This window comes from Sporisorium graminicola, chromosome SGRAM_20, assembly GCF_005498985.1.
Source record: "Sporisorium graminicola strain CBS 10092 chromosome SGRAM_20, whole genome shotgun sequence".
NCBI classification, from domain to species: domain Eukaryota; kingdom Fungi; phylum Basidiomycota; class Ustilaginomycetes; order Ustilaginales; family Ustilaginaceae; genus Sporisorium; species Sporisorium graminicola.
The window spans coordinates 666,894-693,033 of record NC_043729.1 but is presented as its reverse complement, the minus strand read 5'-3'; the positions used below and the strand labels follow the sequence as shown (position 1 = coordinate 693,033).

The following is a 26,140-nucleotide window of genomic DNA, read 5'->3' as shown; positions in this document are numbered from 1 at the left end:
TTGATGCTCGCTGTCGGGGATCGAAACTCGCACTCGAAGCCGAGCACCGAGAGTGTGCCTTAGGCAGTGTCAGGTTATTGTACTTCGTGTGCTCTGTTTGCGCTAGGCGTATGCCGGTTGCAGGGCATGCACCGGCTGATATGCAGCAAGCAGATCATTTCTGATTCACCGCTCCTGCACCCTGGCTCCAGAACATCAACGCGGGCGACCCGCTCAAAATGTTTCACTGTGCTTCTTCTCGAGAAACCCGGCCTACCTCTGCTCTGCCGAGGGCTGACGATGACAGGCCCATATCGCAACCCTCTCGTTCGTGTGCTGCTTCATCAGCACCACTGTAATTGCTGCTGAGGCTTACCGCTCCGACCGCGCCGACTCTCCCTTGTTCCACGTCCGAAGTCACCAGTGTGATGGATTGACCCATGTTGTGATGGCGTTTGTGATGGCGTTGATGGACAGATGAAAGGGCGAGAACTGGCCGTCTAGTGTCAAGATGAAGGCCGGTCTCGCTTGCGCCGTAGGCGAGGTGGACCTCGAGGTCCAGAAGTTCTTTTCGACATGCGAGGTTCAGAGCGGCGGCGGCGTTGACGGCAACAGCAACCGCAGAGTAAGGGTTGAAACTTTCAGCGGCACGTCGTCAAGGTCCCTCGTCAGGTCAGATCGCCGTATGGAGACAGACACGCACCTTTGGGAGCATAGTCTTCCCTCGTCCTTTTTGCCACCCTTCCTGCCCAATCACCACATCCAGATATATACGTACGCACAACACTCCCTCCCGTTGTCTGGCCACACGCCCAAAACAGCCAGCCATGTCTGCCTCCACCCTCTCCCGGCGAGGCAATCTGGCCCTCATCCACACGCTTCTCATATCCCTCGCCTTTTTGGCCATCTCCGCCGTCTCGACATCCAGCACCTACCTGCCCACCCGACGAGACGCCTTCACTGACGTCCGCGGCACAGCAGGCGACAAGTCGCTTGCCAGCGTCGGAGCACGACCGGCAGGAGCCTATGCACGCCCCATCCCCATCACACTGACCAGCCAGATCTTCACCTGGTACAGCAAAACTCCGAACAACGAAGCAGACGCCGAATCGGCCTTCATCATCATCCACGGCGTCGCGCGCAATGCAGGCACCTACTGGACCATTCTCAACAACGCCTGGGCCAAAGCGCGCGATGCCTCGGTCGGTTCGGCCAGGCCCAACTCGATCCGTGTCGCCCCTCTGTTCTTCAGCACGCTCGAGGACGAGGGGGCCTACAATGCGACGCAGCTGGGATGGGGTGATTCGAATGCGTGGACCGCGGGCGAGGCGAGCACCTATCCGCCAGGAAGCGGCGTCTCGTCGTTTACCGTACTCGATACACTGCTGCGTAGGTTCAGCGACAAGAGCGCCTATCCAAAGATGAAGTACATCACTTTCGTTGCACACGGAGGCGGTGCGCAGATGCTGCAGAGGTATGCTGTGCTGGGTGCACCCAATCCGGCCCCTTCGCGTCTGAGTGTGCGTTACGTAGTGGGTGATCCCTCTTCTGAACTGTACTTTACCAAAGACCGACCCGTCGGCGTTGACCGAAAATCGTGCCCCGCCTGGAACGACTACCGCTACGGCCTACAAAAGGCAACGACCAACTACGCTAGCCTGAGCCCCAAACGAGCACCGGGCCTCTTCAAGTCGTACGCAGCCAAGGAGGTGCGCTACGTCGTAGGTCTCGCCGACGAATCCACCACCAACGGTGACCAGACCTGCATGGCTCACGCCGTAGGCGGCAACCACCGCCGAAATCGCAGCCTCGCGTACTGGAAGTACATCCATCTGCTCTCGGGCACCACCTCACCCGACCATCTCAAGAACTTTCCCGGCATCTTCCCCGCCCTCGACCCCAAGTACGGTGCTACGACGCAAACCAACATCCCAACATCGAGCAGAGCTGTATCGTCCCGATTCAAAGGTGTGCAGGTGAAGCACAGTCTGACCGTGGTTCAGGGGGCGGGACATAGCGCGAGCAAGGTGTACGGCTCCCCCGAGGGTCGCAATGCTCTGTTCGCCGATCAGGCGAGTTCGGGGAGCGGCACTGTGCCAGACTACTCGAAGGAGCTGGATGGTTACACTGCCGATGCGGCTGGTGCCAAGAACTACAGCGACGACGACGACGACGACGACTCGTAAGAAGTGGGGTTATAGGTCATTTTGGTATAGTGTGTTTCAGGATAGACTTGGTTTGTCTAGATACCCGCGAGCGCTTTGCTAATGTACGTCAAGCTCGCATCGGAAAGGCTTCCCTGGCTGCCATCAGCAGCTATGTGTGCAAGGTATGTGATCATGGTTCGAGCTCGAAGTGTGTCCGTGAGTGGGGTAAGTGGTAGCTCGGAAGATGAGGAGCGGATCGAAGTGAGGAAGAGTTGATACGCAACCGGAACTCGGACTCGACTTTTTCGGTGCGTCTGCAGCGGTGATTTTTCGATTTGGCTGAGGTCAGCGGACCCTTTCTTTCCAATCACCGATCATCCCGGCCTCTTCTCCCTCATCCACCATCTCGACCGGTAACTCACCAACGCTCCCTCTCGACACTTTGGCGGACTAGACAGCCTGAGAGACATCTATATACTCCGGCACTCGACCCACGCACAGATCCCGCTAACTCCATCAGATCCTCCTCCAACATGGCGGGCCCAAACCTCGAGCTGTTCAAGTTCGGTGTATACTTGTTCTTCCCTCTAGCTGTGATGGTACACTATGGGTCGCCGAGCTGGTATTCCGAGCATGTTATCCCCATCCGAGATCAGTTCTGGCCAAAGGAAGAGTCGCTCTACCGACCACCGCGTAACTCGGAAGACCTCAAATCAGCATTAGACGAGATGAAAGCCAAGAGACTAGCCAAGCGAGAAGCGAGGTTGAAGGAGCAAGGAGAGGAGCTTTCTTCGACACCAGCAGCATCAACACCAGCGCCAGCGACAAGGGCAGCAACAGGCGAGCAACTGCACTCGAAAATCGCTAGCTTAGTCGAGGACAAGAGGAGTCAGCGACTAGTCTAAGTTTGGCAGCGCTTCACAGAGATCGACCAACCAGCCTTCAATGATTTGAATACTCAAAACCGTCAAGCTACGTGCGACACAACAGGAAACACAAGGTCAAATCACGCAGACAGCATCCTTACATTGTGCTACGTGTACACCACTCGAATCAAAAGTAAGAAGCGAGCTTCTCCCATATCTTTTCCCGAACATCCTTGCTTTCAACATTGGGGCTAAGCGGCAACTTGTTGAGCTTCGGATCGAACAGGTTGGCTTTGCCCGTTTCGAGGTACCTTTGGCCCTCGGCGTTGGCGAGCAGATAGAAAGGCAGCTCTGCGTAACCCCCGGGGCCGGCCTTGCTGGCGATGAGAGGGCCGAAGATCTTTCCGGCGAGGACGAGGAGCGAGCTGTGGCCTTGATTGCTGAGTGCTTCCGTGTTGACGAATCCAGGAAAGGCGTGGGTGAAGGTGAGATTCGGGTGGGATTCAGCGAGGTACGTTGAAGCTGCATCCAGCACAGATGATACGCGGTAGCCCTTCTTGACGAGGCCTAGCGGGCCACCCCACCAGCTTCCGCTCTGTTTGGCTTTCACAAAGTCCAAATCGTCGACATCGATAGGGGATTTGCCGCCCTGGCCTGGGGCAGCAACCATGAAGACGCTGCGCTTGATGGTCCCCGCCTCGACGAGCTGCTTGGCCAACCCTACGCGGGAGAGCACCTGCACGGCGAACTGCTTCTCGACGCCCTCAGCGTTGGTCTCGATCACCCCGTGTGGTGGGCCTCCCTGCGTCTCGATCAGGTAGTCGATTCCGCCTTTTCCTGCCTTTCCGGAGATCTCAGCAGCCACTCTCTTGACACCAGCGGTGGAAGAGAGGTCTGCTTGGAAGAACTGGTGCTCTGCTGCGCCCGAGCTGGAAGACGCCAAGCTTCCGTTGACGGCAGCTCGACGGGATGCTTCCGCAGAGGCAGAACGAAGCTGTTCAAGCACCTGGTTGGCTTTCGACTCGTTTCGACCGATGAGCCAGACGGATGCGCCGGAGAGGGCGAAACGAAGAGCTATGCCGGCTCCGATGCCTTGCGTGCCTCCAGCGATGAGAGCGCGCTGACCAGTCACATCGACAGCCTCGTTTTTCTTTGCAAGTTCCGACAGGCTGACCATAGTTGGAGAGAGTGCGATGTGGTGGTGTGCGAGCAGAGAGAGGGGAGAGAGAGAGAGAGAGAGAGAGAGAGAGAATCAAGGTTGTTGCTTGTGTCTGTCGGTCCGCGGTTGTTTGGTTGCTGCAGGCTTACGCGCATGTTCGAGGCAATGATACAAGTGGACAAAGGCAAGAAGCAGGAAGCGGAAATCTCAATTTGCATTTCACCGTTTCACATGGGCGCACGGACAAACAAGAAAATCCAACGCTAATGAACCTCAACCTCCAACCTCGCCTCGTCTCGTCCCACCTTCGTGACGACCACACCCTCCGGTCAAGTCGACGACGAAAGGAGAACCTGGCGCCCTCACTGCCTCACGCTCACCTGCTATGGCCTCGTCACGTCCCGCTCATGGCGGTGAAAAGATCAACGTCCTCTTCTGCTGCCTCGGCAACATCTGTCGCTCACCTATGGCGCTTGCAGTGTTTGAACACACCGCAGTCCAAGCAGGCGTGCGCGATCGCTTCGGGACGCTCGACAGCGCCGGTACAGCCCACTACCACACTGGAGAGGAGCCGGACGAACGAACCATCGACCTTTTGGAACGTCGCAACATTCCCTACGATGCGCAGAACTTCGCCCGCGGCGTCACGGGCAAGGACTTCGACACGTTCGACTACATATTTGGAATGGACACCAACAACGTGCGCAACCTCCAGCGCATGCAGCCCAAACATTCCAAAGCCCAAGTTAGACTTTTTGGAAGCGTAGAAGATGGTCAGCCAATTGCGGATAGTTACTACACCGGCGACTTCGAGGCAACTTACAAGCAGATCTTCCGCTACTCTCACGCTTTTCTTCGCGAGCTCGGATTGAGCAACGGTGGTCACGCCAAGTCGTAGTGCTAGAGAGGCTTGCATTCCATTACAGGCCCCAGCCCAGTGGGCTCGAGCGTCAAAGACACCGTACTGTACAAATATAGACAAACCGGAACAACTTTTCGTTTTTTTTTGTGGTTCTACTCTTCGAGGACACCCTTGCGGGTGCGAGGTATACGAGCGAGATAAACTTAGGTGACCTTCTTGTCCGCAGACACTTTGCCATCGAGCATGCTCAACAGATCCAAAACCACATTGTCAAACTCCCGCTGCGTTGCGTCGTCCTCGATCATGTTGCCAAACACGCGCAGACCTTGGATCTTGGACACCATCTCCTTGTTCCATGCGATCGTGTAGCTGCCCTTGGAGCCCGGCTTGCGTCCCCTTGGGTCCTTGACTGGGATGGGTGCTTGGCCCGCCGCTTGAAGCGCAGCCTGTCGTGCGGCGGTCTCGGCTTCTTGCGCGCGCGCAGCTTGCATCTCGAGCTTGGTGCGCCTCTTGCGCTTGGCAGGAGGCGGGTTCATTGAGGTATCTGTAGCAACCGGAGCAGTGGCAGCAGGAGGCGCCGCTACCGCCGCTGCCGCCTCGGCGGCGAGCTCGGCTTTCGACTTGCGACCGCGTTTGCCCTTGGGTCTGATACCAGTGACGGCGGGTGGAGCAGGAGGGGGTGGAGCAGCCGCCGCCGCTGCCGCGGCCGCCGCGGCCGCAGCTGCAGCAGCCTTCTTGCCCTTGGCAGTGGTACCGTTCGGGCCGCCTGCTTTGATCATGGTCGCGGATGGATCGATGAAGCCGGCCGGTTGCTGCTGCTGGGCTGGATACCCTGCTGCTTTGCCACCTGCTGCTGATGGTGCTGACAGTGCGGCTGCAACTGGTGCGGCCAGAGCCTGGTTCTTGGGTTTGCGTCCACGCTTCTTGGGCCCGGCAGCTGCGGGAGCAGCGGATGACTGCTGTGCATTCGCAGCCGCAGCAGGGGCGACGGACGGCGAAGCGGATGGCGCTGCAGCGGTGGCTGATTGAGATCGGGAAGCGGCGTTGGCACCGGTCTGACCCGAAGAGGCCTGATAGTTGCTCCAATCCTGCTGACCTCCTGCAGACGAGTAGCCATTGTCGAAACGCGACTCCTTGGCAAAGCCGTCATTGGCGGTGGGGTAGAATGACTGGCCGGAGCGATCGCGGTTGGCGCCGCCGTACGAGTCGGAAGAAGGCTGGTAATAGCTGTGCTCGCTCCTGTACGACGTGGTGGGCGGTGGCTGCTGCTGTTGCTGGGATGCTTGCTGCGGCTGCTGAGGAGGCTGTTGAGCCTGTTGCTGCTGTTGTTGTTGCTGCTGCTGTTGCTGTTGTTGTGGAGACAGGAGCGAGTTGCCATTGTAGCCGCCGGTAAAAGCCTCGGAAAAGCTGGCAAACGTGTTGGGACGCGAATTGGCCGACGATGACGAGGCGGCATTGCCCTGCTGCTGGCCGGCATAGTTGGATGGGAAGTGCGAGCTAGAGCCGCCAGACGCGTAACCCCCGTACCCGCCGACGTCGTCCCTGGATCCGGACGAGAGCATGTTGCCGCCAAAGTAGCTGGCCTGCTGCTGCTGCTGTTGCTGCTGCTGCTGCTGTGCCTGCTGCTGCGACGGCGACGACGCGTAGCCAGATTGGGCCTGCATGTCCCACGACGAAAGACCGCCGCGGTATTGCTGCTGACCGCCACCTCGACCGTACATGGTGTTGTGCAAGCCTAACTGAGAGATTGGTTTGAAGGGCAAGGTGAAAGACGACGCGTCGTTAGCTGTGTGATGCGCACGCGATTAGTAGAGTGCGGGAGAACAGAGAGCAGATAACCGCGTGGGGATATGCTCGACGCGATGGTATCGATGATGATCGACGGCTCGACGACGTGGAATGAGGTGCGAGGATGGACGGGGCGGTAGACAGGATGGATGGCCTGGATGGATGGACGGATGGAAGGAAAGCGAGGGAAGCATGTGCGATGGGAGTGAGCGTGGAGAAGACCAAGCAAGCGATGCGATCGCGCTTTGGCAATGATGCGCTGAGACGCCATGAAAATCACCGCTTGCTGTCGCTGCCAGTGTGCAGGCCCTACTGTACTGTGGAAGCAGATCTCGCATTTAAATTCAATGAATAAATTGTTTCTTACTGTAGATGCGACGTCCGCTCGACTGGCTCCGAGGCTCTGTGACTGTCCTGGCACGTCGTTAATTGCTCTTTACGCCCCAGTCGTCTTTCGTCGCTGTCGCTGTCGCTGTCTCCGTCTCTCTCTGTTCCTGCCTGTCCCTATCAACTTGGCCGACAGTGCGACTGGCAATGGCGTTTTTTAGCCAAACAATTTTTTCTTTCAATTTTCAGACTTACTCCCTTTTGATCACGAGGCACAAAGCACGTAACGGCACGCTGCTTTTCAGCATGGTCGACGCGTCGGTCGTCGGAAAACGGGAAAACGATCCTTCCGCTTCGGTGCTTCGCTCTTATCGTTGTTAGACCTGCTTTGCAAGCGCATCTGTCATGCATCAAAGCCGATTTGACCAGATTCAACAGATTGCCCTATTAGACTGACAAATCCACGACTCAGCTTGTAGTGAATAAGAAGGAAAAAAAAAGTTGCTGGAAATCTGGAAAGTTCTCTCTGGCTCTGACTGTCCGTCCGAGTGCTGTGCTGTGTCGTCTGTCGTCCGTGCTTTCTTCCTAAAATTTAGTGGTACGTCTCCTCCACCAAAAAGGAGAGGAAGGAGCATCTGCAGCGTGCGACATCGAGCTTGGTGCCTTTTGCGTTCATGTTCTCATCAACACCATCATCAACGAGACCATTTCACTCTGTTCACCTCACACGAGGCGCTCTGCTGTTTTCTCTCAGCGTCCTCTTTTGCGACACATCGCTTCGATCCGACTGGCGAGGCTCGTGCGGGCCCATCCTCAGCAGCAATGCCGACGCCAGCAGCTCGCGGTGCTGTCGGCCGCCTATCACCGCTCTCTGTGCCCTCTTCCTCTAGCGCTGTCAGCGTTGCTTCACGTCGCTCCTTTGCCTCACGATCGAGCACCTCGCTGCCTCGTGTAGAAGCTTCTTCGCCGGCCACCCGCTCGCCTAAAGCGTCGGCTTCCTCTCGGTCTCTTGCCAGCTGGTCCCGCTCCTCCACCGCTCGTCCTCGCTCGTGCAGCTCGTGCGGTCACCAGCTTCCCACTACCTCGCAACGATCCTTCTCCTCTTCTGCTGTCCACTCCGCCTCCGCCAAGGACCCTTACTCGGTTCTCGGGGTCAAGAAGGACGCCAACACAAAGGACATCAAGCGCGCCTACTACGACCTCGCCAAAAAATATCACCCGGACACCAACAAGGAAAAGGACTCCAAGGAGCGCTTCGTAGAGATCCAGAATGCTTACGACCTGCTCAGCGACGACAAGAAACGTGCTGCCTACGATCAATACGGCACAACAGACGGCCAGCCAGGCTTCGATCCTTTCGGCGGCGGAGGCTCCTCCCCCTTCGGTGCAGGTGGCTTTGGTGGATTCCAGGACTTTGGCGGCTTTTCTAACGCAGGTAACGCGGGCTCCATCTTTGAGAGCCTCTTTGGCGCTTTTGGCGGCGGAGGCAGGCCCGGCCAGCGCGGCCCCGGATTTGGAGGTGCAGGCTTTGCAGGCGAGGCCCGAGGCGAGGACCTCGAGACCACCATCAATCTCACCTTCGAAGAAGCCTGCAAAGGCACTAAACGCAAGGTAGTCATCAACCCCATCGAACGATGCGGCACCTGCACCGGCTCCGGCCTCAAGCCTGGCGCCAAGAAGAGCACCTGTGCCACCTGCAACGGCACCGGCACGCGTACGTTTGTGATCCAGAGTGGCTTCCAGATGGCTACCACCTGTCCATCGTGCGGCGGTGCTGGCTCGACCGTGGCACCCGGTGACAACTGCAACACCTGTGATGGCATCGGAAGAGTGCGCGGACGCAAGGAAGTCGAAATTGATCTACCAGCCGGTGTCGACGATGGCTTCCGCATTCGCAAAGATGGCTTTGGAGATGTTCCGCTCTCCGGCGCCGGTACGCCAGGCTCGCTCTACGTTCGCATCAATGTCGCTCCTAGCCGCATCTGGAGGCGTCAAGGTTCGACGCTCTTTTACCCGGCCACAATCCCCTTCCATACAGCCATCTTGGGCGGCAAGGTTCGGGTGCCCACTTTGGACGGTCCCGTCGAAGTGCGTGTGCCCGCAGGCACCCAAGTGGGCGAAGAGATGATCCTGCCTGGCCGAGGTGTGCCATCGCCGACTCGATGCGGGCAAAAGGGAGATCTGATGGTGCAATTCGAAGTCAGCATGCCGCGTTCGCTCACCAAGCGACAGCGTGAAATCCTGCAGCAGTACGCCGATGAAGTGGAAGGTCGTTCGTCGTCGTCATCGTCGACCTCGGGCGATAGCAACGGCAGCAGCAGCAAATCTTCCAGCTCTTCGTCGAGCAAGCCGTCCAAGGCAGGTGGTTCGACGGCATCATCATCAAAAGATACATCCAAATCGAGTCAGACTGCGTCTTTTAAACCTTCTCCGCCTCCCTCCGACAAGGCGCAGGCGGGCTCTGCGAGTCCACCAACCAAAAAGGCTTCTGCAGGTAGGTTCTCTATTCATCCCTCTTCTCGTTCTGACGATGCGGGCGATGCTTCAGGCTCTTCCTCTGGCTTCCCTTCAGCAGCGACGGACTCGGCGGGCAGCAATACAGACAAAAGCGCGCCTAGTCAACAGCGGTCCACGGATGAAGAGGCTCAAAAGAGCCTGCTGGGTCGCGCATGGGACTGGATGACAAGTCGACAGTAATTGCAGTGTGTCGTGCGTGCTACAGGCGACGTGCCAGTGTATTCTACAGTCACCGCGTCCAGTTGCTGAAATCACACCACTCATCTTTCATCTCCCGTCTGGATACAAACTCGACAGCAGACAGCAAAACAGCTGAAACAACAGCGAAGGAAGCCACGACCGACAAGAACGACGGCAGTGCTCCTACCAATGACCAAGACAGCAAGGCGAGCGATGCCAATGCCAAGTCTGCCTCGTGACCTGTTTAATTGTCTGTAGTCTCTTCCATCGCAATGCAATAGACCCCAACTCCTCGCCATTTCCAAGCCCAGTTTGAGCTCCATCTGCAAGCAGAAGCGCAGGACGAAAGAGGGCTGGTTTTGGGTCGTGAGCTCGACCAATCTTGTTTGAAGCTGACGAGGTTGTCGTCTGGTGATCGCTGAACAGAAGTTGCTCTCCCCCTCCTAATTTAACAACGCGTTGGGTGTTCTTCACGCTGGTGATCACAAACAAAAACAAAGACGTGTCAATCAGCGAATCCGGAGCAACGCCCCACCTCAATCTTGGACGCAGCAAGCTCAAGGTAGGTTGTTGCTCACTCCTCTTGTACGTTCGTCCTCTCTTTCGCAAGCACGCTGCGCATCGGTGACAGCGAAAAGGGAAATCTTTCCAATTGATTCGAGCAACACTGGCAGCAGGCAGCTCAGTTCGGTCCGCAGAGGAAGGAGGGACAATTTTTTCTGCTAGCCGCGCAGCACACGTCAAACCAGATTTTCTTCTTTCTCTCGCACTTTTGCCAGAGACACAGCTGGCAGCCTCCATTTTTTCAGCGCGACCAGAAGTTGAATTGTGGTACAGCAAAGCGCAACAACGAATTAGAGAGTGTGTTGGGAAAAGGAACAAAAAAAGGAGACAGAGGAGAAAAGAAGCTTAGCAGCTTTGAGCGTGACGCACGCTGAGCTCTGCTCTGCGAAGAGTTGTTACGCGAGTTGAATTGATTGGCTGGTTGGTGCTCTGTCTTCTAGAGGTCAGCGTGCGCCCTTGCCACTCTTTTTTCTTTTTTTGCAAGATAGGCTCGCTCGTGACGTTGCTCGTGTCCATCTTCCATCTTTACAAGACACAAGACTCTTGCTTCTGCTTCTGCTACTTTTGCACCTCGTTCTCCATCTCTTCTTCTCGCCAATCTTGCATTCATTTCGCTGAACAGCATTACGACACACAAAAGTTCTGCATCGCCCACACAGCATTCCGTTCAAAGCCTCTCCGGACCGCATCGGAACAACAACGACTCTAGCTAGCTAGCTTTCACGCTTCCAGTCTTTTCAAGTGGTACAGCACGGCCCAGCTACACACATTCGCAGACACAGCACGTTCATCTCTGAGCTTTCAGGAATTGCAGCTTCCATCGCATCATACACCCTCACCGCGCAAGAGGATCACCTCACCACACTCCGCTTTGCATATACGCTTGCTCGCCCTCACTACTCAGCATCTCCACCTTTTCGCACTTTGACACTCGCTTCGACATCCTCAGACACGCAACACATCACTTTTTCTTCCTGTAACCCTCTCAGCCATCAACGCACTTGCACGCTCTTTCACCCAGACGCCAAGACAGCCTCTCTTGCACCTCGAAATCATCCCAACACACTCTAGTTCCCGGCTAGATCTCCAGATTGTCAGGCCACCGCCCCAGCGACAACTCTGCACACCTCCTCCTCACTTGACCGCCAACCAATATCAGCGCTACTCTAACGCATTCACAGCTTGTGAATTCATATCAGCAGCTCCAGCATCATCTCAAGCAACTCGACAACAGAGACTCGCACCAGCAACCCAGAGCAAGCCACATATTGTTCCATCCCTCAGCACTAACCAGAATCCCGACAACATGGCGACTTCAATGCAGTTTGGTCCCGAGTGGATGCGCAAAGGTCCCAATAGCAAATCTGGCGGCAAGGAAAATCCAGCCTCGACCACACCTTCAGCTGCCACGAGCCCAGGCACCGGCCCTGTCGCTGGCAATGCTGCTCCGGCCAACGGCAGCGGAAAGCGGAACGGCGGGTCTGGCGGTCTTGGAAACCTGTCTGGTCCCGCGCCGGTTGCAAGCCCTGCGGTGAGCAGCCCAGGCGCATTCTCATTCGCAGCAGCAGCAGCTGCGGCAACTTCGCAAGCTTCGGAAAGAAACAGCACGCAACCTTCCGCTCAGCATGGTTCTGCGACTGGCGGCGACAGCGACGCCTCTACGGCTCTGCTCAACGGTGGCTCCGCAGGCCTCGCAAAGGACAAGGTGACGCGCGAGAAGCTGCTTAGCTTGTACAGCTCCGATCGCTCAGGCAAAGTGCTTAGCTCAGAGCCCTCACCTGTGGAAGCACTTCCACCTGGTGGCGGCGCCGGTCCCGAACGCTCTACCAGCACGTCGCGGAGAAAGGGAGGTTCCGATCGCCGCCCTTCCGCTTTCACCGAGTTCGGTGCTGTCGGTGCTGGACCTCTCTCGCCTGGCCTGCCTAGCAGCGAGCCCCGCGGACTCAATGCACGCTCCGCCTCGGGTAGCTCCTCAGGAGGCTTCGGATCTGCCGGCACATCCAATTGGGACAAGGCGGAAAAAGAGCGCCCTGGTCTCTTCCAGCGGGCTTCTAATGGTACTCTGACTGGCGTCATTGCTACCTCTGGGTCTAGGCCTCTCTCGCCTTCGGTCTCTCGTGATCGCTTCAGTGGCATTCAAGGTGGAGTTCTCTCCGGCGTAGCTCCTCCTGCGCGCAAGAGGATGGACAGCAGCGATGGCGCTACCATCACTGTCGAGCCTCTTCGTCCTGGTCGCTCGCTCAGAGGCAGTCAGGAAGAGATGAATGCCTCGCTGACGACAAATGGCACCGCCGCCACCGGTTCCTGGGGACGGTCCACCCAGCCTTCAATGGCAGTTGGCAATGGATCGGGAGCAGGAGTTTTGGGTGCGTTCTCGGATGCCTTCAGCTCGAATCGTGTACGAGGTCGGAATGCTTCGGCTGCGAACGACCAGTCGACAGGCGCTGCCTCTGCTGCACAATTGCTAGAGCCCTCGCAGCCTTCGCAACCCATCGTGCCCAGTGGGAATCCCGAGGGACTCAGCATTTCCGCCCGCTTCGCCCGTCACAAAGACCGTTTGCCTGGCGAGGGACCTATCGGCCCTCCTTCCGACGGCAGCATTGGCTTTGGCAAGTCGGCTGGTTTTGACAGAAGGAGAGAGCGTCAAAGCAGTCAGGCTAGAACCCTGCAGTCGCAAGCCTTTAAAATTGATACCGCTACGGGCAATACTCACCCAGCGGCTGCCGATGCAAACTCGTCCGAAAAGACCATGGCTCGATTGCACGATTCAACTAGCCAAGACGTGCCGACAGGCCAACATGGACTGGGCAGCGACGATCCCGACCTTGCCCAGCACGCCTCTGCCGTCCTTGGATCGCTCAAACTCGACGAAGACGACAGCCCGGGCCTACCAAGCGCCTCTGCTCTTGCTCAAGATCAACATCCAACCACTTCGGACCGTCGCGACACCAACGCGGACGACTTCCTTCGAGGACGCGATCACTTCGAACAGGCTCATCAGCAACTTCCCAACCACGCACCTCAAACGACCATGCAGTCGTCTTCTTGGTCTCCCGAGTCGTCCATGTGGCTCTACAGGGACATGGCAGGCAACGTGCAAGGCCCCTTTAGCAGTGTCATGATGCAGGATTGGTACTCGCAACAGTACTTTGCCGATGATCTGCTCATCAAGCGTCAGGAGGATGCCGACTTCAGACCTCTTCTGCAGATCGTAGCTGTCATTGGTAATGCTCTCCAGCCTTTCCTCATTCCGCCTTCCAACTGGCTTACCAGCCCGGCACCGCCGAGGTCCACGTACGCCAACAACTTGGGCAGCGCTGACAGCATGCTTGGTGCAGACCAGAGCCGCTTCAGCGATGCCTTCGATTCAAACAGAGCTTGGCCAGGTCAAGGAGGCAGTCAACAGCAGCAGCAGCAGCAGCAACAACAACAACATCATCAACAGCAGCAACAACAACAACAACAACAACAACAACAACAACAACAACAACAACAACAACAACAACAACAACAACAACAACAACAACAACAACAACAACAACAACAACAACAACAACAACAACAACAACAACAACAACAACAACTGCAACTACAACTGCAACAACATCAGCAGCAGCAACAGCAGCAGCAGCCTCAGCAACAAGGGTGGCCGACTCCCTTGGCCTTGGGTGGTATAGGAAACGTTGGTCCCTCGCCCGCTTCGCCCTTCGGACGACCTGATCTCTTCTCGGCTGGACAGTCGGGTCTGCGCAACCGGGATGGCCTCATGTCGATCCTCCGCGAACGCGAACTGCAGGAGCAGCGTCAAGCTGCAGCTGCTGCGGCCTCGGCTTCGCGCGGCCCCGGAGGTATGCATCTCGGCCAACTTGACAGCTTTAGTGCGGGTCTTGGAAGGTCCGGATGGGGCAACGAGTCGGCCATGTCGCCGTCTCACTGGGGCGGCATCGGTCACGGAGGTCTCGGTCAGTTCGGCGATGTTGGTCTCAGCGGACATCAGAGCCCGCTCGTCGGTGACCGACCCCCCGTCTTTGACAGCTTTGGTAACCAGTCGAGGGAGAACTTTGACCAGGCCGGCAGCCCTTGGTCGAACAAGGCGTCGCTCGCACCTCGATCGCAGTTGGATTCGATGCGACCCATGCAGCAGGGGCAGTGGGGTGAGCCGTCGGCTCCGTGGAACTACTCTGCAACCACACCGGATCTGACCAACCGCCAGATGGATTTCAGCGAAGCCATCCTGCGCAACGAAGCCACCAAGGCCGCCGACCCCATCGGAACGCCTCGACGCGAACGATCACCTGCACCTCAGCACGACCTCGCCTCTTCGGCCAATCAGCAGGCTCTCGAGCACAAGGAGCAGCTGCACAAGTCGTTTGAAAATGCATTTCCTGCTCCTACGCAAGTCGAGCAGGCTCCCTTTGATGCGCAACCCGCTGCATCGACTGCTGTTAAGGCTCGAACCGCCGGTAGCGTCGACGAAAACTCTGTTGCGGCAGAAAAGGCAGAGGTCACTGCAGGAGCAGCCAAGACAAGTCCGTCGCAGAAAAGAATGGGTAAGAAGGACGCCCAGAAGGCGGCGCCCGCCACCAGCGCTACTCAGGAGGCGAATCTTGCCACTGCTAACACGGCTGAGACTATCATCCCTCCTCCCGAAGCTTTTTCCACGGCCGAGCCGCGACCGGAAGAGCTCTGGCCCCAGTCTCCCAAGGCGGTCGAGTTTGCTTCGGAGCCCGAGCTCTCCGGCATGCCTGCTCTGACGCTTCCTTCCAACAAGTCGGCCAAGGATGCCAAGCGCGAGCCACGTTCCGCCCTGCAGCGACAGGCCTCCGACGTGTCACGCGTTGTTCCTGGCAGCGGTGAACCTACCGGCCGAGCTGCTGTTTCCGCTGTTCGTTCTGCTGGAGCCGGTAACGTGCGTGTTGTCTCTCAGGAGCAGTTCAAACGAGGCACCAATGGCGACAACGCCTCTACTGCCACACAGGCCCCCCTCTCGGACTGGCTCAACGATGGCTCGGCCGCAGAATCGCCCGCGCCCGCCAGTCGACCGGCTCCTTGGGCTGCTGCCAAGGATGACTCGGTGCAATCGATCGGTCCCAGTCTGCGCGAGATCCAGGAAGTTGAGGCGAAACGTGCCGAGGCCAAGCGTGCAGCTGAAAAGGCAGCCGCTCGCGCACGCATGGCTGCCTCGCCTAGCGGCGTTGAGGAGCTGCCGACTACGCTCAGCTGGGGTCTTGCTTCGGCGCCTGCCTCCAAGACAGTCAACTCTGCTGGCGGTAGCGATGCAGCTAGTGGTAGTGCTTCGGCTGGCACTGCGACACCTGCGTGGAACGCCGGGAAGACAGCACCCAAGAAGACGCTCATGGAGATCCAGGAGGAAGAACGCAAACGTGCCGAGAAGCTCAAGGCCCAGCAAGCGGCTCAGGCGATTGCCACGCGTAAAGGGTACGCCGATTCGGCTGGTCGCAGCTCCTCGGCTACGAACTTGCACGGTGCTGTGGTGGCGCCCGTCTCGTCTAACACCAATGCAACGAGCGGTGGAGGGGCTTGGTCGGTGGTAGGAGCCAGCGGCAAGCCGACTACTCCTGGCGGCGGTGCCAACTCGACGCTGCCTTCTGCAGGTGGTGCGTCTGCGGCCAACGCACTTGGTGGCGGTGCGGCTGGCGCTTCGCCGTTGGTGCGACCTGGACTTACTAGCACACCTCGCACCGCCAGTGTCGGATCCATCCCCGCCTCTGGTTCGGGCAGCGCATGGAGCGTTGTGGGCAACAAGTCGTCTGGCGGTCCAGCCTCGCCCTCGCCCGTCAGCCGCTTGGTGAGCTCGCAGTCCTCGAGCCTGAGCAGCAAGCCCACGCGTCCCACTGCCACAGCTGACCCGAACGCGCCGTCGCCCGAGTTCATCAAGTACTGCAAGGACAACCTGCAGGGCCTCACGATTAAGACAGACGACTTCATCGACATGTTGCTGCAGTTCCCGCTCGATCCGTCGGCGGATGTGATCGAGATCATCGCCGACACCGTGTATGCCAACAGTAGCACGCTGGACGGTCGCCGCTTTGCGAACGATTTCGTCTCCAAGAGGAAGTTGGACGTCCAGGGTCGCGTTGGCTCGTCATTGGGCAACGGCGGCGGAGGTGTCAGCAGGTGGGGCGGGTCTACTTCGGCGGGTGCGGGCGCCATGGGCAACTTTGGCGTCGGCGTCAAAGCTCCTGCCATGCCGTCTGCCGCTAAGGTGGGCAGTGCCGGTGTGGCCGCGCGACCTGGCGTGGGCGATACAGGGTTCAAGGTGGTCAAGGGCAAAGGGGCCAAGAAGCGCCCCTGATCCTGTGCCCCATAGACTTCGCATCCGTGTGTCAGTTGAGTTAACTTTAGCAAGCATTTCGACGAGGGCTCACTGTCATCAAAAGCATTCGCGATTTCTTTTTACCACCATTGCTCCCTGAGTCCGTGTCTGCGTCTCGTGTCGATTGGATGGCGCGCCTTCCTTCACAGACAAGAAATTGAACAAAGCGCTCCAAGATGATAAAAGTATCGATTCGAGGTTGTGTACAAGGCATGACAACAAGTGAGAGCCGCAGATGGGTAAAGCGGAAAGGAAAGGCCAAGGGCTCGACGAGAGGCAGCTCATTGATCGACGTCCATAGATGAGTCTGCTGGTTGAGAGGGGGGTTGTGGTGTTTGTGTGGTGGCAGGTGGGGCTGGGTCGCCGGCTGGTGGAGCTGCAGTGATCGTTTCTGTCGATGCTTCCTCCGGTGCAGGTGGCGCGGCGGTGGTAGCGGTGGTAGCTTCCGGCTCTGCGGTGGATGGGGCAGCATCAACCACAGCGGTCGTTGCAGTCTCTAGTTCCGCCGGTGGCTGCTGCTCCTGCTGTTGCTGCTGTTGCTGCTGCGGCTGCTGCGGCTGCGCTGCCTCTTGCTCAGCCTCCTCTTTCTTGGCCTGCTGCTTTGCGATTGCGTCCGCCTCGATCTTCTCATCGATCGCGTCCTCCTCGTGGTCCGCCGTCGGATTCGTCGCCTCGGCTATCCCCACCACCCGGCCATTCTCTCCCGTCTCCGCAGCGCCGTCGTCATCGACTCTGCTCGGGTTGGCTCTGCCCTCGCGATCCAGCTCGTCGTCCCCCCTCCTCGAGTAGTCCTGGAACTGCTGGTTGTCCACCACTCTCTGATCCGGGTGCGCATCCTCGAGCGCCTGAAGCCCGTTCTTGTCCGCCAGATCCATAGCCTCGTCCGCATCGCCATTCATGTTCTGCAGATGGAGCTGCTCGGCGATGCTGCGCGGTTCGACGTGGCCCTGCACTGAGGGGGCGTGCGCCGTCTGACGCAGGTTCTCAAACACCTGGATCTTGATCTTCTCGAGGTACTCTCTCGTGTTGAGGTCCTCCATATTGTTCGGTCGCACGTCGAGGCGGTAATCGGGGCCGAAGTATTCGTAGTATTCGTTGACAGGGATTTGCGGGTTGAGCTCCTGCCCCGCCGCCAAGCCTGTCTCGAACGCCCACGCGCGACTGACGTTGCGCATGGTATACCCACCTCCGCCGAGCAGCAGCAGCGGCAGGCCGAAGCTCTTGACGTACTCGACGCAGTTGGCATGCCCGCGCATCGAGAGGTTAAAGCAGCCCAACTTGTCGCCCGCCAGCGAGTCGCTGCCACACTGCAGCACGACGGCGGACGGCTGGTAGTGCTGCATGATCTGCGAGATGACCGGCTCAAAGACGGTCTTGTAGCTCTCGTCGGTGATGCCATCGCGCAGGGGAAAGTTGCACGAGTACATTTTGCCCTTGCCAATGCCGATGTCGCGCAACTCGCCAGTACCGGGGAAGAACTCGCCGTACTTGTGGAACGAGCAGGTCATGACACGGTCAGTGGTGTAGAAAGCCTCTTCGACGCCATCTCCATGATGCACGTCGATGTCGATGTACAGCACACGGGGGTGGTAGCGGAGCAGCTCGAGGATGCCGAGCACGATATCGTTGATGTAACAGAACCCGCTTGCCTCGCCCTTTTTGGCGTGGTGCAGACCTCCAGCCCAATTGATGGCGATATCGCACTTGTCGCGCGACAACCTCGCCGCACCTTCCATGGACCCGCCCGCGGATATCGAACAGTATTCAAAAAGGCCATCGAAAACAGGGCAGTCGTCGCCGACGTTGAACTTGGCCTGCTCGCGCACGAACGAGTCGACGTTGTCCGGAGTGACACGGTTGAGGAACTCGACGTACTCGTCCGTGTGGAACTGCGACATCTCGCGCTTGGTCGCCGGCTTTGCGCGGAAGATCTCCATGCGCTTGTACAGGCCGTAGTTCATCACGAGGGAGTGACACATGCGGATGCGCGTGGGCTTCATCGGATGGCCCGGGCCGTAGTGGTAGTTGCCGATGTCCGAGTCGAAGAAGTAGCAGACGCGCGATGGGTTCGGGTTGGAGGAATTTGAGATGGGCGCGAACAGCGGCTCATCTGCCGAGTGCGGGGCGTTGGAGGCCGAGGTGCCATTGTACGTGTTGACGATCGAGTTGCTGCCGAGGAAGGTGGATGACATGATGGAACGCGGTGCAGCTGGACTTAGCTGGGGTCCGAGTGTGTGAAAGGCAGGGGAGGATGTTCCGGATCACTATGCTGCGGTGTCGTCTGACTCGCAACGGATGGGAGTGGAGGAGCCGACCGAACTTTCGAGCTGTGTTTCTTGCTCTCTCTCGAATGGTATCGAAGCAGCCTTCTTAATACCTAGTTGAGTAGCTGTTTGGTGCGTCTTGGCTGAGAGCGTTGGATGGAGCGATGGATAAAGTGTCCTGTCGGCACGATCCACTATTTCAGATGATGCTTCTGCTTCTTTGGCTCCTTCCGGGGCTGCAGTCTCTGTCTGGACCCTCTTTTTTCTTTCGCGGCCAGCCAAGCCATCCGCAACGATTCTTGGGAAGAAAGTTGAATTTCTCCACCTCGGCCATCCCGCACGAAAAGCCATGCGAAGACCGAGTCCAAACCTGGCTCGAGCGGCGCTGCACGTGATTCACCTCGAGCACGAACTTCGTGCTTGCACAGCGCAGCCCCTCTGCCGCCTTATCACACTCCACATTGCAAGCTCGTCGGACCCTTCCTAATCTCGAGCAGAAAGCTTGTTCCACGGTCTCCACTGCTCCAACGCCTACCGTGTCGCAACAACCACCAGTTCCTAGTCGAATACCAACGCAGTAAGACGGGACGACGGGTAGCATACGCATATCTCAGGCATCACAGGGCGGTGAGCCACATTTGGACGCACAATGTCGGCCTCGGATAGGACGCTCATTGCGCTCATTGCCGATGAGGTGAGTGATGCAAAACCAAACACACGGCTCGAACAGCGACTTGACATACTGAAATCTGTTATCTTCACTCTGCTGCTGTTGTGTGTAGGACTCGACGACAGGTCTGCTGCTTGCGGGCATTGGCAACGTCGACGAGAAGGGCGAGAAGAACTTTATGATCGTCGATAACAAGGTCCGTCCCTCCCCAGCCCTCCACAACGTCACACACAGTTGCCATTCTGACACCTTTCCGCTCTCTGCCTCCTGTATTCTGTGCCTTCGTGCCTTCATAGACCTCGGTTGCAGACATTGAATCGACCTTCAACCACTTCACCGCTGAACGAAAGGACATCGGCATCCTGCTCATCAACCAGCACATCGCCGAAAAGATCCGCCCCATCGTGGACAGGTACACGCAGGCCTTCCCGGCGTTGCTCGAGATCCCTGCCAAAGATCACCCCTACGACCCGGCGAAAGACAGCGTACTCAAGCGCGTGCAGAAGCTTTTCGGAGAGTAGGTAGATGTATCACACTGGAAGTAGTCGAGTCTTGTTTGTTTTGCATACCCTCCCTTTCTGCGGATCGCCCAAGCTTTCTTTGCAGCTAGCCTTACGTTGGTGTTATGAGAGACAATCACGTTGAGAGCGAGGTTCGCGACAGATGCATTTCAGGTCGTGCGCTGTGCTATTGTTGTCGCTTTGGATTTGCGCTTGGTACCGGCTCCACACAGAACAGCACGAGTCGATGGCGAAGGGAGAGCGAGCTCGACAACTGTATTGCAAATGTTCTAACAAGATCCCCCGCTTACCGGCTGGCCGCCCATCAAATCTCCATCGACAGCCACTTGACAATGCCGTCAAAGTCCTCTCCGCCATGCATAAGCATCTCCCCATGAGCCTTCCCCTTGCCATAATGAATGTTCTCCCTGGGACACCCACTCTCAACCAAGTACTCCAACGTGTCCTTGGCACTCAAAATTGCATCCTCCTCCGCCAGGTAAAACCTGGTGCGCCTCGCATCCTCCAATCCCTCGATCTCGTTAGGCCACAAGATGTTGCTACTCCAGTCAAAGTAGCGACACAGCGTGTTCGCGATGCCCACCTCGCGCGCGACAAAGTAGCGCATCAGCAGCTCGATCGGCGTCGTGGCGCGCTTGTACACAAAGTTGGCGCAGACAAACGGCACCCACAGCTGGAAGCACACGGGGTCGACGAAGCAGCTCCGTCGGATCCGGTGCGTGAGCGACTTGAGCAGCCACGAGTGCACGAGCGAGCCGTACGAGTGCGACAGCACGTCGATCGACTGCCAGTTGTGCTTGGCCAGGATGGCGCGGAAGGCGGAGGTCGTCTCGTGGTGCCCGAACGGTCGCAGGAAATGCGGCGAGAGGATCGACTGCGAGATGTTGGGCTGCAGCAGGATGAGGATTGGGCGGTGCGCGAAGACAGGTGAGCGCAGGAAGAAAGTTACGAGGGACGCGAATTGCGCCAGGCCGATCCCCAGGCCGTGCAACACCACGAGCGGGGTTGTGTCCAATCTTGCGTTTTGGTTCGATGATGAGGCAGAGACAGAAGGTGCACGATACAGATAAGGCAGACGGCCCTCGGTGCACATCTCGAACCCGCCGCGAATGGCCCGTCGAATCGTCAGCCACGAAAGCGTGTTCGTAACGAGATAGCACGCCAGCGGCCTCGTTCGCGTTCGCACAGGATCTATGGTCAGCCGCATCATTCGGATTCGCGGCGGTCCTCTCGCCGCCTTTTTATCGAGTGCAGGCTTGAGCAGCGTCGCCGCCACAGACGAGTCTTGCTCTGTAGAATTTGCACCGGCAACGTGCTCAGGGTAGCTCTGCCCCTGTCGCGTCTCGAGCAACTCGAGACAGTACTCGAGGAATTGCAGCCTGTCGCCTGTGGTCGGATCCCACTCTCCGTCTTTCGCGCAGACTCCTCTGACATCCTCCTGGTCCTTGATCGACGCAACACTTGCAGCTTGTTGGCTTGTCGAAAAGGCCGGAGTCAGTCCACCGAATGTAGAGGTCGAGGGCGGCATCGGCGAGCTGAACGTAGAAGGCGTAGCAGAGTCCAGCTGTACACCGGATGCCGGCGCATCGCTCCGATCAGAAAAGTTCAACGTTCCGTCCCTCTCGGCCTCGAGCGTCTCGAGATCGGTAGCGAAAAGCGACCACGCAAGCCAGTGCATCACCTCCCTGCGCGTAATCTGATCGGAAGGCGCGCCGAAGAACCACCTCGCCTGATCCTGCCGGAACTTAATGGCGCGCGGATCGTCCGCCGAAACGGGTGCAGTTACGAACTGCGGCACAAAACTGGCGGCTCGTAGCCTGCCCAATCTCTTACGCATGTTGCTTGCCGCTGCCGTCTCGTCCAAGCCCGGTGACGACGCTGTCGATTGGCCGTTGGAGGCGCGCGAGGTGAGCCCTGCAGTGTTTGCTGAGGATGTGGCAACAGCGCTGGCATAAGACTGGCGTGGGGAATCCGCCAGGTCTTCCGAAGATGGCTTGAGGCCAGCCTGGAGCGCCTGTGCAAAGACATTGCGCAAAAAGCGTCTACCGTACAGCGGTCGCGGGCCTGGTCGCTGGATCTGACGCGACAGATGCAAATAGTATAGCGAGAAGGCCGCCTCGAGTGCACAGTAAAAGTAGAAGAGGTTCGAAGCCCAACGCCAGCGCGGTGAGAGGAGGTGTTCCAATGCATTCGAGACAACCGGTGGCGAGCGCTTGACGATGAAGTGCCACAGCGCTGAATCGATTGAGTAAGTCGGGTGTTGATTTAGAAAGTGCCGCAGGGCCCGCGAGAGCAGGGCGAGCCAGCTGAGCGGTGTGATGCCCCATACGGTGAGGATGAGGATGCGGGTGATGACGAGCGATGCATCGCCTGGAATGAGCTGTGCCATGCTGGGTAAGCTGCGATGGAGTCTTGATGATGCAGTGTGCACGTGTGGTCTATTGGAGCTGCGTGCTAAGAAGCACGAATGAAGCCGAGCAGTAGGCGCAAAGGTCGATAAGATGAAGCGCAGTTGAAGTGGTAAGAGCAGCGGCTCTATACCAGCTTTGCCGTTCAAGACACAGACAAAGACAATTGCGCGTGTTATCAAGGATCCTTTCCAGCTGCGCCACGAGTCCTGCCGTAAAGTTTATGCGTAACGCGACGATTCGTCAACAGTTGTGCAGATCGGCGTAATGTGCCTGCAGCTATCGAACCGAAAACTTTGAGGCTGAGTCTGTACTGTCGACTTCGACAACTATCGAAGAGGGAAAGAGAAAGACGGGATGATGGAAGTGACAAGGCACGCTATCAACATTGCTCAGTCTCATCATATGGTCAAGCGCACAGCTGCCAAAACACAAAGGTGGACCCTGAACGGCAACCTTTTCCCAACATCACATGTCCGCTTTCCACCAATTCACGGTCGTGAAAGACAGGTGCAGAAATTCAAAGCCCACGTCAAACACCGAAAAAACGAAGCCAAACACACACACACACCCACACAGACCAGATCACCGTCTCCCACATTGCTGGCTCATCTTGCATGGTCCCGCCAGAAAAAGCAACACACAGGCCGTTTCATTGAGCAGTGTTCGACGTGAAGTGTGACAGTCTGACAGGACACGTGTACGAATGTCAACGTCTGCAAAGTCGGCGACGACGACAATCGAACGTATCTTGACGTGAATTCCATTAAAGAGGTTGTCTACTAAATAAAACATACAAGCATACAGAGACATTAACAGTCTATGATCGGTTGCTCTAAGTGTCCGTTGCCGGTCAAGCATCAGTCTCCTCAGCTAGCGGGTTCTCGGGATCTGGCACCTTCTCCTTCGTCTCAACCTGAGGCGCGTTCTTGACGTCCCTGCGGAGTGAATAGCCCTTGACGCCCAGAACAGCGAGGAAGCCGGCACCCGCCATGGGCGCCAGCACGATCCACACCACCTGCAGGCCGTTTGCGTACGCCGTGATAATTTCACGGCTAAGCTCGGGAGGTTGGATATGTCGCAGCCCCGTGAGGTCCTGCCCTCCGGATCCTGTCGACACCATCGAAGGGTTAAATCCGGGAATCACCTGCAGTCTCGATCGGCTCTGCGTGTTGAACACGGCGCCTGCCACAGCAATGCCCATGGTACCTCCAAGCGATCGGATCAGCGACATGGCTGCCACCGTCGTTGACAGATCGCCGTGCGGCATGGCCGCCATCAATCCCACCAGCGGCGTCTGGAACAGGAAGCCGGTTCCCAATCCTGCCACGCCAATGAACGCCTCTTGCCTGGCGCGACTCGAGCTGGCATTCAGCGTAGCCATGAGGCCGTATCCAAGCACCATGATCGCCCACCCAGCCCATAGGAATGGACGGTAGGCACGGAATTTGGTGATGCCAAGACCCACCACGCTCGACAGGATCGATGCGATCAGGGCGTACGGCAGCATGTAGACACCGCTCATGAGTGCAGATGCGCCAAAGATGGCCTGGAAGTACACGGGCAGGTAGTAGGTGGCGGCGAAAAAGACGAAACCGTGCAGCAGCACCGACAGCAGCAGCAACGATGTGGTTCGAGTCGTGACCAAGCGTGGTGGCACAATGGGCTTCTTCTTGGTCTGGAACTCCCACGCCATGAAGGCGATCAACAAGCATCCACCGACCACGAGCAGCGCGATCGTCTCGGGCACGTTCCACCCCTTGGTCTCGGCGTAGTTGAAGCCGAGCAGGATAAGGATGACGGAGGCGACGATCATGATGAGGCCGATAAAGTCGAACTCGCCGCACGCCTCGCGGAAGGTGAGTTTGGGTCGAGGGTTGAGGTTGAGCGAGAAAAAGATGATGGCAAAGGCCATGGCGCCGAGTGGCAGGTTGATGAAGAAGCACCATCGCCAGCCCGAGTGACCTGCATCTGTAAGCGCTCCTCCAATCAAGGGACCGATGACCGATGCAATGCCCCACACGGCTCCAACCGCGCCAGAAAACTTGCCTCGGTTTTCCAGAGAGGCGATATCGCCAATGATGATGTTGATCAGGGCAATGATTCCGCCTCCTCCAATACCTTGGACACCGCGAGCTGCATCCAACCAAGCCATGTTCTGCGCAGCGCCACAGAGTGCGGAACCGAAGAGGAAGATGACCATGGCTGCAAACAGAAGAGGCTTGCGACCCGTCAGATCTGAAAGACGACCATAGAGCGGGATCAAACTCGTGGAAGCAAGCAAATAGGCCGACCCAACCCAAGAATACTGCCCCGCATCTCCATCCAGACGCTGTGAGATGATCGGGAGGGCTGTCGACACGATAGTTTGGTCAAGGGCACTGAGGAAAACAGCGAGGCAGAGACCGGGCATGACGATGTTCATGTTATTTCGAGGAAGGACATGTGTGTCGTGTTGAAGCCAGTGACCGGAACGCTTTTTTGGGGTTGCAGCTCCGTCCTTGGTTGCTGATGCGGGCGTGGCGGAGCCCAGGACGTGCTTGTCGTGCAGTTCTGATGTCGCGTCGCTTCCGTCTGATGTGTGGGTGCGAGTTGCAAAGGCAGCATGCTGGACGTCGTGCTCAGTCGCGCCAGCGGCGGAGTCAAGACCGCCGATTTGATTTGCTTCGAACGCCGCAGACTGGATCTCGGTCTGACGCACCGAGGCGCCTACCTCTTGCATCTGTGTTGTTTCTCCCGCCATGAGGAATGGGCTGACTAAGAAGCCGAGGAGCAGGATGCGAGGTCTCGATCTGGTAGGCGGCACTACGATACGCGGAGGGAAAGGTGCCCGAGGAACGTCCGATTGCAAGCTCGTAGCAGGTTGCGACGTATGGTAATGGTCGAGAAGGAAGGGAGAGTGAAGACGAGGACAGAATGACGAGGCCGAGGCGGAGCAGACTATGCGGAGGGGGGTTGATGGAACAAGGGCGACGAGCGCGTTGCTTGCCTTGCTGGACAGGGTTTGATATATACTGTAGCGGAAAAAAAAAAGAAAATTCACCGCGGAAAAGCCTTGGAGAACCTGACTCAGAAGCCGCCAGACTTCCTAGATCGGCCAACTAAAGTACAAACAGGATTGGATAATCCAACCGCTTACTGTATTTAGGCGAGAGCGCCGAAAATGCATTGCCAGACAGGGCCATAAGGTATTTCCGAGGCCCCGCGGAGGCTTTCCCTTCTGGCAGCCTCAATGCTCAGGACATTCCAACAAAGGAAATGCTACGCCAATCCCATCTTTGCTCCCTCTCGGCACCACGTTTTCTTCACAGCATTTTGCCGTGCTGGTCGACATCAAGCTGGGTGAATTGTTAACCCCGTGGAGGTGTTGCATGCTGAGAGAACAAGAGGCTCCTTGACTCTGCCACCTTCTATACGCCAAGTGCCAGGTGATGGCCAATCGAGTGACATCGTGCGCAGAATCCCAATTCCGCCGGGAGCGGATGGTCGGGTTTTGGTGCTTGGCGAGCTTCCCCGCGGCTTCTCCGGTCTAGTCACCAAGTTTACTCTCT

The 26,140-nt window shown here is 57.7% G+C and overlaps 11 protein-coding genes across 11 annotated transcripts; 6 read left to right on the top strand and 5 right to left on the bottom strand.

Annotated features, from left to right (window-relative positions):
* Positions 1–806: 806 nt before the first annotated feature.
* Positions 807–2,165, top strand: EX895_003416 (uncharacterized protein; the record flags this gene model as incomplete). Its single annotated transcript, XM_029884014.1, has 1 exon — positions 807–2,165. The coding sequence occupies one exon, from the start codon at positions 807–809 to the stop codon at positions 2,163–2,165; it is 1,359 nt and encodes a 452-aa protein (XP_029739820.1).
* Positions 2,166–2,659: 494 nt separating this feature from the next.
* Positions 2,660–3,031, top strand: EX895_003415 (uncharacterized protein; the record flags this gene model as incomplete). The annotated part of the gene is made up of 1 exon (XM_029884013.1): positions 2,660–3,031. The coding sequence occupies one exon, from the start codon at positions 2,660–2,662 to the stop codon at positions 3,029–3,031; it is 372 nt and encodes a 123-aa protein (XP_029739819.1).
* A 148-nt stretch (positions 3,032–3,179) lies between these two features.
* EX895_003414 (uncharacterized protein) lies at positions 3,180–4,169 on the bottom strand (the record flags this gene model as incomplete). The annotated part of the gene is made up of 1 exon (XM_029884012.1): positions 3,180–4,169. One exon carries the CDS (start codon positions 4,167–4,169, stop codon positions 3,180–3,182), a length of 990 nt encoding a protein of 329 aa, XP_029739818.1.
* Positions 4,170–4,536: 367 nt separating this feature from the next.
* Positions 4,537–5,049, top strand: EX895_003413 (uncharacterized protein; the record flags this gene model as incomplete). Its single annotated transcript, XM_029884011.1, has 1 exon — positions 4,537–5,049. The coding sequence occupies one exon, from the start codon at positions 4,537–4,539 to the stop codon at positions 5,047–5,049; it is 513 nt and encodes a 170-aa protein (XP_029739817.1).
* A 167-nt stretch (positions 5,050–5,216) lies between these two features.
* Positions 5,217–6,734, bottom strand: EX895_003412 (uncharacterized protein; the record flags this gene model as incomplete). Its single annotated transcript, XM_029884010.1, has 1 exon — positions 5,217–6,734. The coding sequence occupies one exon, from the start codon at positions 6,732–6,734 to the stop codon at positions 5,217–5,219; it is 1,518 nt and encodes a 505-aa protein (XP_029739816.1).
* A 1,216-nt stretch (positions 6,735–7,950) lies between these two features.
* Positions 7,951–10,064, top strand: EX895_003411 (uncharacterized protein; the record flags this gene model as incomplete). Its single annotated transcript, XM_029884009.1, has 2 exons — positions 7,951–9,622; positions 9,943–10,064. The coding sequence occupies 2 exons, from the start codon at positions 7,951–7,953 to the stop codon at positions 10,062–10,064; spliced, it is 1,794 nt and encodes a 597-aa protein (XP_029739815.1).
* A 1,631-nt stretch (positions 10,065–11,695) lies between these two features.
* On the top strand, positions 11,696–15,507 carry EX895_003410 (uncharacterized protein; the record flags this gene model as incomplete). The annotated part of the gene is made up of 2 exons (XM_029884008.1): positions 11,696–15,425; positions 15,500–15,507. 2 exons carry the CDS (start codon positions 11,696–11,698, stop codon positions 15,505–15,507), a joined length of 3,738 nt encoding a protein of 1,245 aa, XP_029739814.1.
* A 1,500-nt stretch (positions 15,508–17,007) lies between these two features.
* On the bottom strand, positions 17,008–18,918 carry EX895_003409 (uncharacterized protein; the record flags this gene model as incomplete). The annotated part of the gene is made up of 1 exon (XM_029884007.1): positions 17,008–18,918. One exon carries the CDS (start codon positions 18,916–18,918, stop codon positions 17,008–17,010), a length of 1,911 nt encoding a protein of 636 aa, XP_029739813.1.
* Positions 18,919–19,639: 721 nt separating this feature from the next.
* EX895_003408 (uncharacterized protein) lies at positions 19,640–20,181 on the top strand (the record flags this gene model as incomplete). Its single annotated transcript, XM_029884006.1, has 3 exons — positions 19,640–19,684; positions 19,773–19,856; positions 19,957–20,181. 3 exons carry the CDS (start codon positions 19,640–19,642, stop codon positions 20,179–20,181), a joined length of 354 nt encoding a protein of 117 aa, XP_029739812.1.
* Positions 20,182–20,485: 304 nt separating this feature from the next.
* On the bottom strand, positions 20,486–22,570 carry EX895_003407 (uncharacterized protein; the record flags this gene model as incomplete). The annotated part of the gene is made up of 1 exon (XM_029884005.1): positions 20,486–22,570. One exon carries the CDS (start codon positions 22,568–22,570, stop codon positions 20,486–20,488), a length of 2,085 nt encoding a protein of 694 aa, XP_029739811.1.
* An 872-nt stretch (positions 22,571–23,442) lies between these two features.
* Positions 23,443–25,332, bottom strand: EX895_003406 (uncharacterized protein; the record flags this gene model as incomplete). The annotated part of the gene is made up of 1 exon (XM_029884004.1): positions 23,443–25,332. The coding sequence occupies one exon, from the start codon at positions 25,330–25,332 to the stop codon at positions 23,443–23,445; it is 1,890 nt and encodes a 629-aa protein (XP_029739810.1).
* Positions 25,333–26,140: the final 808 nt, after the last annotated feature.